General features: G+C 42.3%; 1 protein-coding gene across 2 annotated transcripts in view; it reads left to right on the top strand.

The window, feature by feature from the left end:
* The window catches only part of LOC149172579 (uncharacterized), a 405,339-nt gene that overhangs the window by 298,515 nt on the left and 86,710 nt on the right, over nt 1-20,114 (top strand). For both annotated transcript variants that reach the window (XM_089427744.1, XM_089427743.1), the window contains exon 13: nt 16,504-16,629. In XM_089427744.1, the coding sequence (XP_089283870.1) occupies nt 16,504-16,629 (126 nt within the window). The remainder of the gene's footprint in view (nt 1-16,503; nt 16,630-20,114) is intronic.

The following is a 20,114-nucleotide window of genomic DNA, read 5'->3' as shown; positions in this document are numbered from 1 at the left end:
TCAAGAAATCTGCAATGTAGGTCTCTGGGCTCCCTGTCTGTTTGAGCCTTGTCAGCTCAACAAAATGCTGCTCTGGATCCCTTCGATCAAATTGATCCATCAGTGTCCTGGTAAACTCGACATATGTCGTCATTGTGGAGTGCCCTAGTGTAGCCATCCCATGAAACCACCAATACCTGGCCTCACCATCCAAATGCAATGTTGCCACCTTGATGGCCTCTGCCTCTGACATCTGGTTAAGCTGGAAATAAATGTCCAGCTTCTCCACCCAAGACATTGCCGAACTGTTTGATGAACCATCAAACATAGGCAAGTGGAATCTACTCGCTGCACGATGGGTGTCACCATCATGGTAATGCCGGTGCCCTCTGTGATGGTCGTGGGTCTACTATCCCACTGGAGCTGAACAAAATCTCTGAATGAAAGGGCTTCCCTGAACTCCTGCCCATAGGCTTGGTACTCTGCAAAATAATCGCCCATATGTCCGGGCTCTGCCTCTGCTGGGCTACGACCCCCGTGTCGGCTCCTAAGAAAGCGGGCATGGTAGAGCGTGTATGGGCACGTGAGGTCACCTGCTGCGCAGTATCACGCTGCTCTGGAAAATGGTGGGATGCGCCCGATCCCTCACCAACCTGAAAAACCTGTGGGCTCTCACGCTGTTTGGCCTCTACTTTTGTGAATCTCTGCTCCATCACCTCAATCTGTATCGATAGATCCTGCACGGATTTGAGGAGCATATCTGCAAATCTCTTCCCGTCATCATCCGCCATTGGATCCTCCTGCTCTGCGTCCACCACAGGTTCCCTCTGTCCTGCATCCACCACAGGCTCCTCCTGTTCTGTGTCCACCATCGGAACACAGTCTCCCTCTCCGTAAGTGTTCTCCAACCTATGCCTAGTGTCCTTGTATCTTCGACTTCTGTAACATATGTAGGGTTTTTCCCCTGGTGTCATAGATTGCTAGCTCCATAGGCTGAGCCAGATCTATGCTCTGATACCACTGTAATATCCCTAACCCGGAATATTCATCAAATCCCAGCAAAATCTCAACCAGAAAAACGCACAAGTGGTATAGTAGCCGAGAAAATCACAGAGATATAATAGTAGTGCAGCAACAATAATGTACATATGAAATATAAACAGATACACAAGAAATGCAGCGAGAAATGCTAATCCATTTTATTATACTAAGGAATGAGTACAGAGGTGATCAGAAGGACGACACCTCGACTTGCACAAAGCAAGTGAAGAAATACACTCAAAATAACAAAGGAATGGCCTCACATTGATCTGCGGCCCAACTACTGGAAAATTGTCATGCTGCGCTGCTGTTGGAAATCGAATGAGGATTTGGGGCTGCTCCCCTCCTCAAAAAAGGCTGAAACTCTAGAATTGGACTCTACTCAAGAAACCCAGAAAAACCCAGAAAGCTTTTCGGAAATGGACGACCCCCGAAAATCACCCCCTTGGGGTTCTACGTAGTCCCTCAATGCTTTGCACTGCCACTCAATGAAACCCTCCAAAATGCTGCCTGAAACTCCTGCTAAAACTCTCCAAAATGCAAGATATGATCCCCTTCTCTACCTCTCAGCACAAATCCTCCTGCAAACCCTCAACGTAGGCTCCTACCAGAAAGAACTGCGTCCTCCTCTTAGTGCTGCGCAGTCCTCCAAAACGCTGTTGGAATTGCTGTTGAAATGCTAATGAAACTACTGCTGGAATGCCAATGGAAATACCTTGCCCGAGCAGGTACTCGAAGTCCCCTGGGGCTAAGGGTGAGATCTCTGAATGGAGACACTCAATGCACTAAACAGTGCTGCAGACTAGCTAAACAGCCAACATGCTTTAAGTCGTAATGATTATCACAAATGCTAATAACCGGAATGATCAAAATGAGGGGGCTCCTTTCTCTTTTATAGCCTTTGCCTCTCTCAATACTAAGGCTCACCTCCTCCTGCGTGATTCCCCTCTTGCCACGTGTTCCTTTCCTCCTGTGCAGTTCCTCCATGTGTCTACGTGGGCTCCATTTCTGCGTCTCCCTTTGGTCACCTTGGCTCCCCTTTAAGTCACAACGTTGTGCTACTAAGAAGTGACTTTTTATTCTAAAAGTGAGTTATGTCCCCCTTCCTCACTTTTTATTTACAAATAACTATAGAAGGAAAAAATCGAACAAAATCGAATATTCCAATTAGCCATGGCTAATTAGGAATATTACAAAATCGTTTCTGGAAATTCTGCCTAGAAATGACTTAATTAGATTATTAGTTAGTTTTTAAATATTTCTTAAGTCTAAAGTTAGGGAATATGACTAATTAATCAGAATTAATTAAGTCAAGGCATGAATGTTCTAGAAACTCACACGAATCGACTTCAAGTTAGTCCTAGCCATCGATTAAGATCTAATCTTGGCCATTGAAGTCTCAACAGAGGATTATAAGAAGTATATGGAGCTTGGAGAAATCACTTTAGTAGTTCGATTTCTTGAGCAAATCAATTTCTAGAGTAGCAGTAATCATTTGTCAGAGAGAGAGCTAGTGACATCGAAGCAGTTATTGAAGGGCAGGGACACTGAGTTAGAGGAAATATTTTCTAGATCCGGGGAGGTAGCAACAAATGAGTCAAATTATCCCAGAGAGGCAGCATTGAGGGATTGCGCAGTGCTTTAATTAGGCAAATCGATTTGGTGAGGAGAAAAAATCATTGTCAGTTCTAGAGGCCGAGAAGGAGTCCTAGAGGGCCGAAGGGACGATTTTCTCAGCTTCTAGAGGTAGAACGACTTCATCTGAGCCCAGTCTAGAGCAAGCCGTCCAGCCAGCTACGCTGAGCAACATAGAGGCGGTGTAGTGCTCAAGGAGGCCGAGTTTTGATAGGGAAAGTCGAGCCAGAGTTTGCTTGTGGGAGAAGGGTAATTCTCTTCAGTATTTTACTCAGATTTTCTTGATTTTTGGATAGCTAGATGGGCATCCATAGATGTACTCAATTTCATTGTTGCATAATAAAATAAACCCTTACTGCTGCACCGGTTTTCCCAAGGTAGGTTTTTCCAGGGACATTGGTCAAAAAATAACTATGTAAATTAATGTGTGTGTGCTAGTATTTCTTCCAGCGTTTATTTCTTCCACAGTTTTATTTGTGTAGGTTGCAGTGTGATTGATTCAATATTTGCTATAGCAATCTGCAAAGAGTAAATAACTTGTTAAAAATTAATTTAACAATTAGGAGAATTATTTCCAGTTGTTGCAATAGGATTCGGGTTTCCGAATTTTCACATGGTATCAGAGCGCAGAGGATCGGCCAGAGAGATCAATAGCGAAGGAAGAGGGAGTTTCGCTGTTCAGTGTGGGAAGCAGATCGAAACCCCAGAGGCAACGCAGTCACCTTATCCAAGAGGCCGAATTTCTTTTGGAGATTCGATTTTTCTAAGTGTGAGGCATAAAAATTAGATCTCTCCAGATCGAGGGATTCCAGAGTTGGAGCAACACAATATTTTTGCAGAGCAAATCTCTAGCTGGATGCAGTAGTTTTGCCGCAGTTTGCTAGAGCAGAGCTAGTGTCGGGTGGAAGAAGAGCACACACTGCGGGAAAATTATCCTCAAGGAATTTCTAGTCTCAAGAAGTTTGATCTCCCTTGCAAATCAATAGTCGTTATGTGTAGAGATTCTCACTCCAGAAGGGAGTGCGAATAGATGAGAAGCAGTTGAGCAAAAGGGAAGAGGAGATTTTCGACATTTGTTAAGATGACCACTGCTGGGCTTTGAGATCAGTATACGTTGGATGGTGCTTCCAACTATGTCATCTGGAAGGCAAGAATGTCCTGCCTTTTGGATGAGTTTGGCATGAAAACACACATAGATGCAGTGGTAGTTGTGCCCCAAGATGCAGATCAACTGAAGGAGTACAGAAAGGAGATGGCACGGGCATAGAGGTTGATCCTTGATGGTGTTCGGGATCACATTGTTTCACACCTAGCTGCCAAAGGGACTACTAGAGAGATGTGGGAGACCCTCACCATGCTATACCAAGTGCTAATTTTAGGTATGTTCTATGCTAGACCAATTTATTTCAATTTCTTTTCCACATTAGCAATCACATCAACATAAAGTAAACTGTAGATATAACATAAATATAAATCATAGAAGACAAGCCAAGACAAGAGGACACAAGATGTGGCACTAGCCAGGGACAAACTCCACAATGTGGGGAAACCCTTGATCAATTCTTCTTTTATGTTCTTCAAAGTTCAGCAGAGAAAGTGAGAGAGATAGTACATTTACAATAGAAGTCAATCACTTTGACTTTTGATATCGTCATGAGATCAGTTGAAGACATATTGCTTCAACTGATTCTCTAAGGTGACTTGTTCACCTATCATAGTGCTACATCTCATCTATTTGCTGCACATTACCGTGTGACACCTTGCTATACTGCCACGTGTTGACCCTTGATGACTGAGCTGCTCTCATCTTCATGCTGCTCATCATGCTGCATCTTCCATGGTCTTATTCATCATCAAGTTGCCCATGCTCATGATCTCATTCATCATTATGCTGCCAATGCTCATATCATCATGCATCATTACGCTGCCCATGCTCATATCATCATGCTGCTTATTATGCTGCCCATGATCTCATACATCATGCTGCCTTCCTTCGGAGATAGATGCTCTAGCTGTTTTGGCAGTTCCTGGTAGTTCCGGCTTTTCCGACAGTTCTGAAAGTTCCAGCGTTTCCTGCTTTTCCGGCAGTTCTGAATTTTCCAGCAGTTCCGGCTTTTCCGGCTTTTTCGGCTTTTTCAGCAGTTCCAACTTTTCCGGCTTTTCCAACAGTTCCGACATTTTCAGCTTTTCCGACAGTTTCGACTTTTCTGGCATTTTCGGCTTTTTCAGCTTTTCTGGCTTTTTCGGCGTTTCCTTAGGATCTCTCCTCCTACTAAAACCCAAAGACAAGTAGAGAGAGGAAGAGATCCAAGTGTGTGTAGAAATGACTTGAAGTCCTCTTCTATTTATACTAAATCGTAGAGGTTGAATAGACATGACTGTTGGGCTTCTGAGCCTACATAAGTTGCTGGACGACTTAATAATTTGTCCATAACATAAATAAATTCATAACTTCATAAATACTTATCGGAATCGGATGATATTTAGATCAATCCTACACCTCTCAATGAGAGGGATCCAATAAATATATCAACTGCCATAAATAATATGACCCACATGAAGTTTGGCCCTAGTTGCCAATTTTAACACTCCCTTTCAACTAGGGAGAACTCCATCTGCTGATCCATATGTCCAACTGTACTATCTCTACTATCAGTGCCTTGCACTACTTTGCTCAGCTCTGTTGGCTCGGCTCTGCGCTGCTCAGCTCTGCGGGCTCTGCTCTACTCAGCTTAGCTCTGTTGAACCATGAAGAAGAAGAATTGATCGAGAGTGCGTCATACCCTTCTCCACTGACCCGAAGTCAGCCTCAGAGTGTGTACCACTGATCCCTGACCAGTCCTCAACCGACTCGAAGTCAGTGTCATAGTAGGTACAACTCCTATCACTGGTCCTAGACCATTACTCTACTGACTCGAAGTCAGTGTCAGAGTATGTACCACTGGTCTCAGACCAGTCCTCAATCGACTCGAAGTCAGTGTCATAGTGGGTACAACTCCTACCACTAGTCCCGGACCAGTATCATTGATCCTAGATCAATGAAGGTCATCCTAGCATAGGGGGTACGGTAGATACAATGATGCGTCCATCGGTACTACTATGGTCCCTATCCTCATTTCCTGCTCATTGATCAGATGAGAGGTACTTCCCATGAGTCCTAGATTGCATGGGTAGGATGCCTCGACAGGAGAACTTAATCAATCCTGTCCTCATAGGAGAACTAATCATCCTGCTACACAATCGCCATGGAGAACACATCATCCAGGCCTCACAGGAGAACTAATCATCCTGCTACACAATCATCATGGAGAACACATCATCCAGACCTCATAGGAGAACTAATCATCCTGCTACACAATCGTCATGGAGAACACATCATCCAGACCTCATAGGAGAATTAATCATCCTGCTACACAATCGTCATGGAGAACACATCATCTAGACCTCACAGGAGAATTAATCATCCTGCTACACAATCATCATGGAGAACACATCATCCAGACCTCACAGGAGAATTAATCATCCTGCTACATAGGAGAGCGAATCATCCTATCCCACAAGAGAGCGAATCATCTTGTTCACAAGAGAGCGAATCATCTTGTTCACAAGAGAGCGAATCATCTTGTACCACAAGAGAGCGAATCATCTTGTCCCACAAGAGAGCGAATCATCTTGTCCACAGGAGAGCGAATCATCCTGTCCCAGTGCGCACCACCAGGGGAGGGTGAGTCACCCTATGGTCGTATGTTGCTCCAGTAAGAACCACAAGCCCCCATAGCTCCCAGAGCTCAATGTATACAACATGCAGGACCCTTGTACAAGGGTCTCTTGATGACTCCAGGTCGTTTAGGAAAATCACAAATTTGATCTTTCCCCCGGGACTTAGACAAAGTGTAGCGACTTGTACATCATCTCATAGCGATGGAGCTTCCTTGCTCATAGACTTACCATATCCCAGATAAGGTAGTATTTGATGTCTATTTGCTGGAGCAATCGTCGAATACGGGATTCCTCAATAATCGAGTCCCACCTCTGGTTGTCATAGAGAATCACAATGGTACAAATAACTCACTTGAAGAGCTTCCCCAACCAGACAGCTTTGTATGAGATCATACTCGTAGATATGTATTCGGTCTCAGCGGTGCTTATAACAACCGACTTTTGCTCCCTGCTCATCCATGATATCGAAGCAGAGTCCAAAGAGAAACAACACTAAGAAGTGCTCTAGTGATCCTCCACACTGCCTGCCCAATCAACGTTCGAATAATCATGTAGTTTCATATTTCTAGCAGTGTATCTCAATCCATGAGAGATTGTGGCCCGAATACATCTCAAAAGATTCTTGGCACCAATCCAGTGAGGTTCAACCAAATATGAGCTCACCATGCTAACTGCAAAACATATGTCCAGACGGAAGTTCACCAAGAACATTAACGTGAATGAGTTTATGAGATTCAGAGGCATTTCCCAAATCTGGTCCGACATCACTACCATATACTTTTGAAAGTTAAGATCCTTGAGGTAGTCACAGGCTTGCAGTTCACCATTCCACATCTGGAATCCAACTCCCTCTTACTTCTGCAAATGAGAGGGTCTGCACCTGTTAGAAGTAGGTCGTCCTCATAAGGTGCTGGTATGAGAGGTCTATCATCCACAACATTTGGATGGTTTGGATCCGTTTCACTCCTAGTGAATCTTAGCGTTATCAGACAACTATCGATCCTCTCATACTATGCCCGGAGTGTTTTGCTTCAAGCCATAGAGGGCTTTCTTCCACCTTCATATGCGAGATTCCTGATTATCAATCTCAGACCCCTTGGGTTGTTCCAGACCTGTGGACTTGCTACAAGAGGGGAATGGTCCCCGTGTAAGATTTTCCTTTGGTACATCTCGAACATGTACTTTCATGCTCCTTTTGAATTCAAGCATCCCTGTCACCATCTGACTCGTAGACTTTCGGTGCTACATGACAATGGACATGGTCCCCAGTGGACTTACTGCAATTTGATACAACCCTGAACTCAAAAACATCTTTGAAAATTCTATTTCCAAACACGTACCTTTCCATTGATGAGTGCCACCCTAAAACCTTTGACTTCCATTTCCGAGATGGACACCAGGTTGATCAGATACATAAAAGTGATTCGGGGTTCCTTGCTTTCTTTGAAGAGTCAACCATTTCCTTGATGACCTGCATTACCTTCAGACACTCCTTCGCATAATGGCCGAACTTATTGCAACCAAGGCATTCGCCTTTCCTTCCACCCTTAGATCCGAACTTCCCAATGAAGTGATCTTTAGATGGGCCATCAAAAACTTCCGCTACGCCATTCTGATAATATGTTCTGCTTCGACTTCACCCTTTGTGAACTTAGAAGAGAGATGTGGAACCCATTGATCCTTTTGTCTTGTCCTTATTGTCTTTGGTGATTGCTCTTTCACTCTTGCTTGGGCATTGTCTTCACCTCAGCTCTGATACCATGCTAATTTTAGGTATGTTCTATGCTAGAGAAATTTATTTCAATTTCTTTTCCACATTAGCAATCACATCAGCATAAAGTAAACTGCAGATAGAACATAAATATAAGTCGCAGAAGACAAGCCAAGACAAGAGGACACAGGATGTGGCGCTAGCCAGGGACAAACCCTTGATCAATTCTTTTATGTTCTTCAAAGTTCAGCAGAGAAAGTGAGAGAGATAGTACATTTACAGTAGAAGTCAATTACTTTGACTTTTGATATCGTCACGAGATTAGTTGAAGACATATTGCTTCAATTGATTCTCTAAGGTGACTCGTTCACCTATCATAATGATGCATCTCGTCTATTTGTTGCACATTACCATGTCACATCTCGCTGTACTGGCACATGTGTTGAACCTTGATGATTGAGCTGCTCTCATCTTCATGCTGCTCATCACGCTGCATCTTCCATGGTCTTATTTGTCATCAAGCTGTCCATGCTTATGATCTCATTCATCATTATGCTGCCCATGCTCATATCATCATGCATCATTATGCTGCCCATGCTCATATCATCATGCTGCTTATTATGTTGCCCATGATCTCATACATCATGCTGCCTTCCCGGTAGTTTTGGCTTTTCCAGCAGTTCCAGCTTTTCCGATAGTTTCGAAAGTTCCAGCATTTTTGGCTTTTCCGGCTTTTCTGGCTTTTTCGGTATTTCCGAGTTTTTCGGCATTTTTGGCAGTTTTAGCTTTTCTGGTAGTTCTGGCAGTTTCGGCTTTTCCAGCTTTTCCAACAGTTTTGGCATTTTCTGCTTTTCTGGCTTTTCCGGTAGTTCTAGCTTTTCCGGCGGTTCCAGCTTTTTTAGCTTTTCCAACTTTTCCGGCTTTTCCTTAAGATATCTCCTCCTACTAAAACCCAAAGACAAGTAGAGAGAGGAAGAGATCCAAGTGTGTGTAGAAATGACTTGAAGTCCTCTTCTATTTATACTAAAACGTAGAGGTTGAATAGACATGATTGTTGGGCTTCTGAGCCTACATAAGTTGTTGGCCGACTTAACAATTTGTCCACAACATAAATAAATTCATAACTTCATAAATACTTATCGGAATCGGATGATCTTTCGATTAATCCTACACCTCTCAATGAGAGGGATCCAATTAAAATATCAGTTGCCATAAATAATATGACCCACATGGAGTTTGGCCCTAGTTGCCAATTTTAACACCAAGGCACTTTCGAGCAGTGGAAGATGTACTTAGAGGAGAAGCTAAGGCTCATCAGATGGAGAAGGGGGAAGGCATAGACCCCTTCCTCACCAGGATTCAGGTTGTTTGAGACCAGTTGTCAGCTGTTGGGGCAATGCCTCAACTGATAGAGCTTGTGAGATTGGCACTCAATAGTGTCTTCGAGGAAGGCAAGTCTTTGTCCAAAGCATATTGGGTAGAGACAAGCTACCAAAGTGGGACAGGATGTGGGTTGACTTGGAGCAGGAGGAGTTGAGGCGAGATCTTCTAAAGAGCTCCACCAGTGGTAGCAGTAGCAGATCACAGCAGGTGAAGGAGGAGGAGAATGTGGCCCTCGCATCGAAGGGTTGTAGTCAGGCACACGGGGAGGAAGGAAAGAAGAAGAAGGACCTGTCGAAGGTCAAGTGCTTCAGATGTGGTGAGCTTGGTCACTACAGTACCTAGTGTCCTCTCATGAGGAAGGACAAGGAGGAGAAGTAGGACCAACAGACAACATCAGCAGAGATTGATATGATTTCCTCCAGGCTAGAGGAAGACATTGCCATGTTTGCTAATATACCCCAGGAGTGAAGTGGGGTGACTTGGTGTTGTAGCTCTAGAGCGCTACAGATGGGTAGGATTCTTGAGGAGGTTCACCTCTTGGATTAGTACCTTGCTACGAGAGCCCTCAATATTTAGTAGCAAGATGAATCAGTGGCAATAGATGTAGTTAGATGCCAGAGTGACAAATGCAGAGTCTAGTAGCAGTCAGATCCTGGGGAGTGCAGTGTAGATGGCACAGTGCAGAGTCAGCAGCAGCGCAGATGCCTCAGTGACAGTGCAGATACTAGCAGCAGCCAGAGACTCGGGTGACAGATGCATAATATTGATTCAATATTTAGGAAGCTTTCCAGTTGCAGATGTTGCAGTTGCAACAACAATAGATGGAGAGGGAGTTGCAGTGTTAACAGTAGTTCAGCAGGGTTAGCAGCAACACAGATGCAACATATATCAGAGTTGCGCAGTAGTTGGTGGGCAACAGCAGCCAAACATCAACAACGTCATAAGAGATGATGCAGAGATAGAGTGTTGTCACAGGATGTGTACTAGAGCACTAGAACACATTCCTTGAAATTTTTTGGAGAGGCTAGAATGCATGAGATCTCCAAAACCTAGAAATGGTTTCTGGGAATTCTACCTAGAAATGACTTAATTAGATTATTAGTCCGTTTTTAAATATTTCCTAAGTCTAAACTTAGGGAATATGACTAATTAATCAGAATTAATTCAAGTTGTGAATGTTCTAGAAACTCACACAGCTCGACTTTAAGTTAATCCTAGCCATCGATTAAGATTTAATCTTGGCCGTTGAAGTCTCAACAGAGGATTATAAGAAGAAGTCGTTGGGGCTTGGAGAAATCACTTCAGCAGTTCGATTTCATGAGCATATCGATTTCCAGAGTAGCAACACTAAGTTGTTGAAGAGAGAGCTAGTGAGATCGAAGCAGTGATTTTTTGATTTTTGGGTAGCATCGGATGTGCTCTAGCTCCAAAATTTTGGGGGGCTAGAACACATGAGATATCCAAGACTAGAAATCGTTTGGTGAAATTCCACCTGGATTGTATTTTATTAAAATAATTAATATTTTTTATGGGGTTCCTAAGTCTAAACTTATGAAAATTAAAATATTAATGCGTATTAATGAAAATATGGGTGAGAAGCTTCCAAAAGATGAGGATCAAGTCTAACTTAATCTTAGCTGATGATTATAGATTAGATCACGACCGTTGATTTCTCAATAGGAAAAGTATAAAGGAAGGCTTGGGGTTAGTTGGTGAACATACACAGAGAGAGAGTAACACTTGAGTTAGATCGAAATTCTGGGGCATGGTTTGCTGAGAATTTTGGAGTAAGCTTCTAGTGCAGAGAGGGGTAGTTCGGCAGCGGGACTTTCATCCAAGGTTGAGAATACATAGCAGAGAGGCAGTGCAACAACAGAGAGACACAACACGACTCCAGGAGGGTGATGCAGAGGCTGGAGGGCTGACGCAGTCACTTAGAGGCAATGTTTGGGTTTTTGTGAGGTAGATCGGGCATCGGTTCAACAAACCGATTTTTGAGCTGGGATGGCTCAGTGGGAGGGTGACGCAGCTCCTAGAGGAGGTGGCGCAGTTACAACATAGAGTTGGGAGCAGCCATCGCTGCACAGCACTGGGGACAGTGCAGTCACTTGTGGGGTTTGATCATCCAGTTGTTGGATCCGCCAAAATATCTGTTTCCGGATAGAGGTACTTCTACCGGGTTTATTCTCTGTTGGGTGAGCCAAATTTGGCACCCTAGTTGTATTCAGAAATTTGCGCAATAGTAAGACCCTCATATCTGTTGCACCAGTTTTTCCACATTGGGTTTTTCCGAGGACGTTTAGTTCAAAAATAAGTTTGTCCTTTGTGTGGTTGTCTCATTTATCTTTTCAGTACTTGATCTGTATATTGGTGTAGGCTACAGTGTATGTGTATTAATATTTTTTGGATATAACTTGTTAAAATGAAGAACATAAGTAGGTAATGCAAATTAGTTTACTATAGTAGGATTTCTGGTTTATTAGATTCAAAAATTTTCACATGGTATCAGAGCAATTGCAGATCAAGGAGGACTGAAGCCATCAGCGAAAGGACAGAAGAAAATATGTGCGTAAAGACAACTGTTCCGAGAGACAACGCAGTTTCAAGCCAAGAGAGCAGAGGAGGGGTGACGCAGTCACCAAGGGAGGCTCACGTAGAGCCTGCGTCAACCTGATTGGGTGATGCTGTTGCTACAGAGGGCAACATAGTGGTTACTGGGCTAGTCCAGAGACTATTGAGTCTCATTTTTCCAGTTGTCGTGGCTAGAGGTGCAGTGCATATTTCATCTAGAGTTGCTAGTGGGGTGCTGATTCTGTTGGTGTAGAACAATACCTAGTGGGGTAGAAACAAAGTAGAGGGAATCAATTCTTTTGAAGATTTCTTGAAATCTATATCCAGTGCTGAGCAGCAGCAAAGAGAGATCAGAGAGGAGTGGTTCGACAGTGGTTGGCAGAAGGGTTTCCATGAAGGAAATCGAAATTTAGAGGGAGGTTGTTCCTTAGAGGATTTCTAGCGCCAAATAAATCTATATCCAAGTTTTTCTTGGCCAATAGGAAAAGAGGGAGAAGAGAGCCAGTTCGACATTCATTTGAGTAGCGATGGTCGTTAATGGACTAAGGGATCAGGACAGGTTGGATGGAGCATCCAACTTCGTCATCTAGAAGGCCAGGATCCTGGCAGTTTTGGATAAAAATCGCACCAAGGATTATGCCTTGAGGCCGGTTGTTGTTCCAGTTGATGCTGATCCTCTCAAAAAGTATGAGGATGCTTAGGCAAAAACAAAGTGCGTGATCTTGGACGGGGTCAAGGATCATGTGATCCCACATATTGCTGAGAAGGACACAACAAGGGAAATGTGGGAGGCCTTGACTACATTGTACGAGGGAACTTCCATTCAGCGGAAGATGTTGCTTGAGAGTTAGTTGAGACGGTTTCAGATGCAAAAGGGAGAAGAAATTGATCCCTTCCTTCTCAGGTTGCAAAGAATCTGTGACCAGCTAAATTCCGTAGGCTATACACCAGATCTTGAATTCATGGTCAAGACTGCCCTGAATGCAGTCACTGAAGACTGGGAAACCTTTGTCATTTCGCCATGCAATTCCCTCAGAAGAAGAAGGGAAACGAAGAGAAGTCTAACTCAAAGGATGCTCCAGCGCAAGCTGATAAAGAGGACAATGATGATTGTGCCATGAGTGCTCATGCACCTCTAAAGAAGAGGTGGGACGATATTGAGTTGTAGTCTAGAGGACTACATATGAGGGCAGGATCCTTGAGGTGACCAAACTCTTGGATCACATACGGCTATGGGAGCCCTTAATGATAGTAGTAGAATGACGAGAGTCAGTTCGTGCGAGGGATGATGGAGCAACAGTGGTAGAGCTAGAGTGCCAAAGTCTGAAGCAGTGCAATGGAGTGTTGCAGTAGTGCGAAAGGCACAGAGCAGATACAATAGCAGTGCAGTAGCATTAGAGGGTCAACACATATTGGCAGTAGAGGTAGCTTCAGCGTCAAGGGGCATCCAGACTGACCAACATGTTAGCTTTTTGGGTGGCTTTTTAGTTGTTTACTTCTCAGCAGCTGAGTTGCACTGCCGCAGTTAGCAGTGGCAGTGCTATGGGCAACGTGTTGCAGGATATTGAGAGGGAGTTACAGTATAGATACAACAGTGACAGTGACAGTGTCATGGGTAGCAGTACAGATTGCAGCAGCATAGTGGATGAAGGGCAGCAAGTCGAGCATCAACAGCGCATAGGACCGATGCCATGGATCAATGATGTGCTCTAGCTCCGAAATTTTGTGGGGGGGCTAGAACACATGAGATCTTCAAGACCCAGAAATCGTTTGGTGAAATTCCACTTGGATTGTATTCTATTAAAATAAGTAATATTTTTTAGGGGGTTCCTAAGTCTAAACTTAGGAAAATTAAAATATTAATGGGTATTAATGAAAATATGGGTGAGAAGCTTCTAAGAGACGAGGATCGAGTCTAATTTAATCTTAGCCGTTGATTAGAGATTAGCTCATGACCATTGATTTCTCAACAGGAAAAGTATAAAGGAAGGTTTGGGGTTAGTTGGAGAACATACACACAGAGAGCAGCACTTGAGCTTGATCGAAATTTTGGGGCGTGGTTTGTTGAGAATTCCGGAGTAAGCTTCTAGTGCAAAGAGGGGCAGTTCGGTAGCGACACTTTCGTCCAAGGCCGAATACATAGCAGAGAGGCAGTGCAACACCAGAGGGAGACAACGCAACTCTAGGAGGGTGACATAGAGGCTGAAGGGCTGGCGTAGTCACTTAGAGGTAGCGCTGGGGTTTCTGTGAGGCAGATCGGGCATCGGTTCAACTGATCGATTCTTGAGTCGGGAAGGCTCACTGGGAGGGTGACGCAGCTCCTAGAGGAGGTGACGTAGTTCTGGTGTAGAACTGGGAGCAGCCATCACTGCACAGCACTGGGGACAACGTAGTCACTTGTGGGGTTTGATCATCTAGTCTCTGTGTATGTTCCCCAACTGACCCCAAGCCTTCCTTTGTATTTTTCCTGTTGAGAAATCAATGGTCGTGATCTAATCTCTAATCAACGGCTAAGATTAAATTAGACTTGATGCTCGTCTTTTAGAAGCTTTTCACACATATTTTCATTAATACCCATTAATATTTTAATTTTCTTTAGTTTAGACTTAGGAACCCCATAAAAATATTAATTATTTAATAAAATATAATCCAGGTGGAATTTCACCAAATGATTTCCGGGTCTTGGAGATCTCATGTTTGTAAACTATTCCGTGAATGTTTATGACTCATGTTTTCTTTCACCAATACTTAGATAGTTGAACTATTTTGGTTATTTTAGTGCTTATTTTAATGAGAATGTGTTGTAATGTTTATAACGATCATCATGTCTTTGTGGACTATTCCGCTTGATGTTAGATGAAACATTCTTGTTTATGTGTCTTTATTACGGTGGTACTATTACCTCTCTCTTAGAGGCTCACTTTCTCCCCCCTCTACAGTGGAAGGACCTTGATGCAATCATACACCTGCAATTGAACATTCACTAAGCACACTTGCTTGCTTTTCGACGGCACATATGTGATTCTCTCTCTTGATGACAGCTAAAGCCAAGGCAAATCTTTAAGTAGACGACAACTGGGCCATATTCTGGATGGAGCTCCTATACCAAAATGTGTGAGGTGTAATTCAGACTGCATATCGGGGAGACCCCTTTGAATGTTGGTAGGTCCAAAACTGTCAACAAGCGGAAGATATCCTACTTCATCTTCCACATTTTCCCCAAGAGTTTCACCTTCCACTTTAGGCTTAGGCTCAACACATCCACCTACTGCTTCTAGAGGAAGAATGACATCGGTGACCTTTGCCCGTAAAAGGGGTAGAGGGAATCGTTGAAACTTGATATTTTAGTGCATCATGATTAGCCTTGTAGTATCTAGATGCCTCATGATGATCATCTCATGAGATACACCTTTTTGTTTTGATGCAATTTTCTTTGATCTTATTAAGACTTGTGACTCAGGAGAGTCAAGATAGATATCATATTTCAGTATCAATGTTTGATGTACCACTTGACATCTTATACATTTTATATAGTAGTTTTATCTTCATATTTATGTGACAATGTGTTTGTTTGATGTTGATGTTGCTTTAGAAGTTTAAAAATTTGAAAAAAGTGAATATTGGATTTAAGAGATCTGTGGTTTGAACTTTGTATCTTTTGACTCAGTTACCGGAGAATCCAAAAGTGAATATTTTTTTTATTTTTTCAAGTTTCCTTATAATTTCCGCAATTTTCCCTATATCGCTGATAATTAAAATTTTGGACCCCTGCGATAAATTGCTGATAACGATAAATGTAACATTGGTTCATATTCCAATATTTCCATGTTTCCTATTTTTGTAGGGAATAATAAAAATAAAGTTTGCTCAGCCAAACATCAATGTTAATTTCCCGTCAAAGATAGAATTTGTTTTCAAAATAATGTATACCTGATCTTTTTCTCTGCCAAAGTTTGGAACTAGAAGTCTTTCAGATTTATAAAATTTCACATGACATGTTTTATAGAATGATGGGGAAGGGGTTACCATGGTTCACCTTGTATTGTCAAATAAGGGACTCTTCCATGCTATTCCACTACTAGCATACCTTGAATGTCAAATCTTCCGGATTTAAAAATATGTTATCCAGAAACATGGGAAGATGTCTCCATGTTGTGTATGTCATCATATATTGCATGTTAAGAATATGTTATCCAATAACTCGAACAGTTGTCTTCTTGATGGATACATCTGATGTCATTACATGCATGCCATAAGGACAATCTGAGTCACCGTCTTCATCCTATGGATGCACACATATGTATGAGTGTGTAGTTTAACAAGATATTTTAACTTTTTTTGTGCTAGCTTTTTTTCATCATTAGCCCAGCATTTCTTTATTTTGTTACAAAAGCCACTTGTCGTGATTGCATTACTTCTTTACGATGATTTTTTTTCCTATTCTGATATTGTTACTTTCTTAGGCCGTTCAAGAACTTTTAGCAGCAAAGGACCGGCTAATGATGAGAGAAAAAAATCAGGATAGCAATACACAGGTTGATGAAAGTTCCAACAGATCAAATGGTTTTGAGCAAGTTGATCCTGTGCAAGTAAGTTTATAGGCTTCTTTCTGCTGATGCATCTATGCAGCTCAACAATGTCATGCCATAAATATATAAGCATAATTACCGTCATATAGTGTCTTAGATTGTTTATGCCTGAAAGTCATAGTATCAATCGTTTTGGTTTTGAGGAATTGGCATGTGATTAATTTGTTAAGGAGTTATTATAACCATAAATTCAGAATAACATTCTTATTGGCGCAAGTATTAGAGTTCATATAGATGAACTCCTCGCAAGATTTCCTGGAGTGAGAATCTTAAAAGTGAGTTGTCAATCTTGAAAATCCTTTTTGTCTTTAATTAATAGACTAGCTACCAAGAAGAATTATAGAATTGTTACAGTTTGTGTATTTGTTTAAGGTTTTGAAACTCCTTTTAACAAGAGAGATGCCTGCAAACATTCCAAAGAATGTTTCTTAACTTCGCTGATATGGTCATGACTCATGGCTGGAGATTAGTCATTGAACCTTTGGAAACAACAAACCAGTATCACTGACTCAGCAGTGTTATAATTGAATAATCATTGAACCTTTATAAACAACAAACCAGTGTCAGTGATTCAGTACAGTGTTATAATTTATTAATAAGTGACAACAGCCAACAAGTTTTAATTATCAAGGCCTCTATCATAATTGTGCATAAAATGCATCTAAAGGGTCTACTTTAGTCTGTTAATCTATTGACAGGTTAGCTTCCATTGGGTAACCTGGACTCTTTTTGTCATGGCCCCATTTTGATTTTCCTCTACAGTACAACCAGGATGGGTTTCTAGGGTATGTAATGGCCAGGCCGTAGGAGCAGGATTACATCATTAGGGTTACTGGGGGAGTTTTGAGGAGTTTTTATGGGATTCGATGGCATTCGCTTGGCATATTCTATCATCTGCACAACTTGCCTTTCGTTCCGTTGCATTCCGACAACTTTCAAAAAATAGCATTACTATGGGGCCTAACTTAATTAATTATGCTTGAGGTGGCATTCCGGGAAGATTATTTGATGGAACACCTCAGTGTAATAGCTCGTTGGAATTGGAACGAGAATATCTAGAGGATGGGATGCTGAGAAGTGACTTCCACTGGCCACAGACAGTCGGTGGGTGATTTACATTTTCCATAATTAAAAATGACTTTAATTTGTCATCTAATTAAGGAAAAATAATTAATTGGAGGAAAAGGCCCAAAAGTGACTTAAGTGAAATAAAATTAAAAAGACACTTAAGATAAATTCAATGGAGGAGTTTCTAGAATAATAATAAAATAATAAAATCAGATGCTTCTAGAGGCTTGGACATCTATCCATCAGATCTATATAATAGGAGGAGGAGGTCATTTGGAGACATCTTGGATTTGTGTTTTGTCTTTGTGGTGAGGTTTTGAGAACCCGATTCTCTACTTCAGCAGTAGCTCCAAGACAGAAACCCTCGGGTGATTTAGTGACAGTGGGAGAGCACCCATCTCTTCCCTTGGTGCATCCATTCAAGATTCACAGTTTGCAGTTTATTGATTTTCAGTTTGTTTTGGAGGCTAGTTGCTGTAGATATATTTGGGGCCATAATCTCGGCCATATTCTTGCTCTTGTACCACCTTATTTACCTATTAGTAAAATAAGTCTGAGATTTTCTGCATGTTTATATTGTCTATTATGTTGGTCAAAATTGTCATTGATGTCAATATTGATGATGCATGGATGATTGTTGAAGCCCTAGCCTGTTGAAGATGCTCTGAATGAAGAACACATTTGGAGCCCTAAAGAAGAAGCCCTAACATATGATGAAACCCTAAAGTGTGAAAATTCCTAAATTCGAAATCCCTACTACAACAACTGATGATATTTCTCCTACTTGTTAGAATCACATGGACAAGTTATTTGCAGTTTCCTATGGCAAACATCGAAATACATACACTGCAACCTACACCCATTAAATAATATGCCGAAACAAGAAACTGAACAATAGAGAAAGATACACACAAATGACACAGTTGTTTTTGGAAAAACGTCCCCAAAAAAACCCAATGCGGGTAAACCAGTGTAGCAGATCTGAGGGTTTTTATTATTAAGATGAAATTATTTCTGAATACAACCTCTGGATGCCTTGCTGGCAATCTAGTATAGAGAATATCACTCAACAGAAGAAATTAGTGAGATTACCTCACTCTACACTGCAAGTCCCAGATGATCCGACAACTGAACCAACGAGTTCCCGACTACTTATGCGCTGCCCCTGCATGTGCCTGTGTTAGACTCTAAGGCCTTGCGTCACCTCTGCTGGGGATCAATTTGCTTCTAGGCGCTGATTCCAACCCTCCCAGCTTAGAAACATTAGCCTCCTTAGGAAATTCGGACTTCTGCGTAGGAGGCTCTGCGTGGGGCTTGCATGAGCCCTTCTTGGTTATGCATCACCCTCTTTGACCTCTGCGTTGCCTCCTCTGTGTGTCTCTCTGCTTCTCTGCTGAGTATACTTTGCTCCGAAGAAGATCCTCCAGCCAAAAATCCCTCTACCCCTCTCTGTGTGATCACTACAAATCACCGCATTGCCTCTAGATTAAGCAATTCGATCTCACTGATCAACTCTTTGTGTGTCTTCCAAATGACCCTCAAGCCTCCTTAAATAATCTTCTTGTTGACATTCAATGGCCCAGATTAGAAGCTAATCAACGGATAACATCATTTTTGCTTGATCCTCGTCTTCTTCTAGAAGTTACACCCATAGTTAGATTAATACTCATTAATTATTTTAATTTCATAAGTTTAGACTTTAGGATCCCATTAAAATAATTAATTATTTTAATAAAACTGTCTTCAGGTGGAATTTCCCAAAACGATTTTTGGGTTCTTTGGAATACATGTGCCCAAGCCTCCCTGCACAATTTGAGACTTAGAGCACATCAGATGCTACCAGAAATCAGCACTCCCTCTTAGTGAGGAATGTGCTTTAGCAATGCCTCGCACTAAAGCATCACCCTGACTTCATAACATCGTCCTCTGCGTTGCTAATGTCTGACATGCTGTCCGCCAACTACTGCATTGTTGTTGCAAGCTGTACTGCTGCTGACACTACCACTATCAACACTACATCTGTACTACAATTCCCTCTGAATTTCTGCATTCGTGTTATTGCTGGCATTGGCACTGCCAACTGCCCGTGTATTGCAAACTGCTGCTGCTACTGCATCAACAATGGAAAAACATCCCAAATTACTGAACAAGTGTTCAACGTAGATGCATCTCGATGCTAAAGATGTGACTGTTGCTAGTCTTACGTTGTCCCTCTAAAGCCACTGTGTTGCTGCTGCTACTACATTGTGCATCTCTGCACTGCTGTAACTCTGCACTACACTGCTCAGACTTAGCGTTCTAGCCACTGCATTTGTCACTCCAACACTCCTCTGCACTATTTGACACTCAGTCCATCCTGCTACTACTGATCTGGGCTCCCGTAGCAAGGAATTGATGTGAGGTGCGCTCCTCAAGGA

Source organism: Pinus tabuliformis, chromosome 4_2 (assembly GCF_031772625.1).
Source record: "Pinus tabuliformis cultivar Carrire ecotype Pingquan chromosome 4_2, CPIR1, whole genome shotgun sequence".
NCBI classification, from domain to species: domain Eukaryota; kingdom Viridiplantae; phylum Streptophyta; class Pinopsida; order Pinales; family Pinaceae; genus Pinus; species Pinus tabuliformis.
Note: the sequence above shows the minus strand (reverse complement) of the source record. Positions and strands in the feature narration are given on the sequence as shown.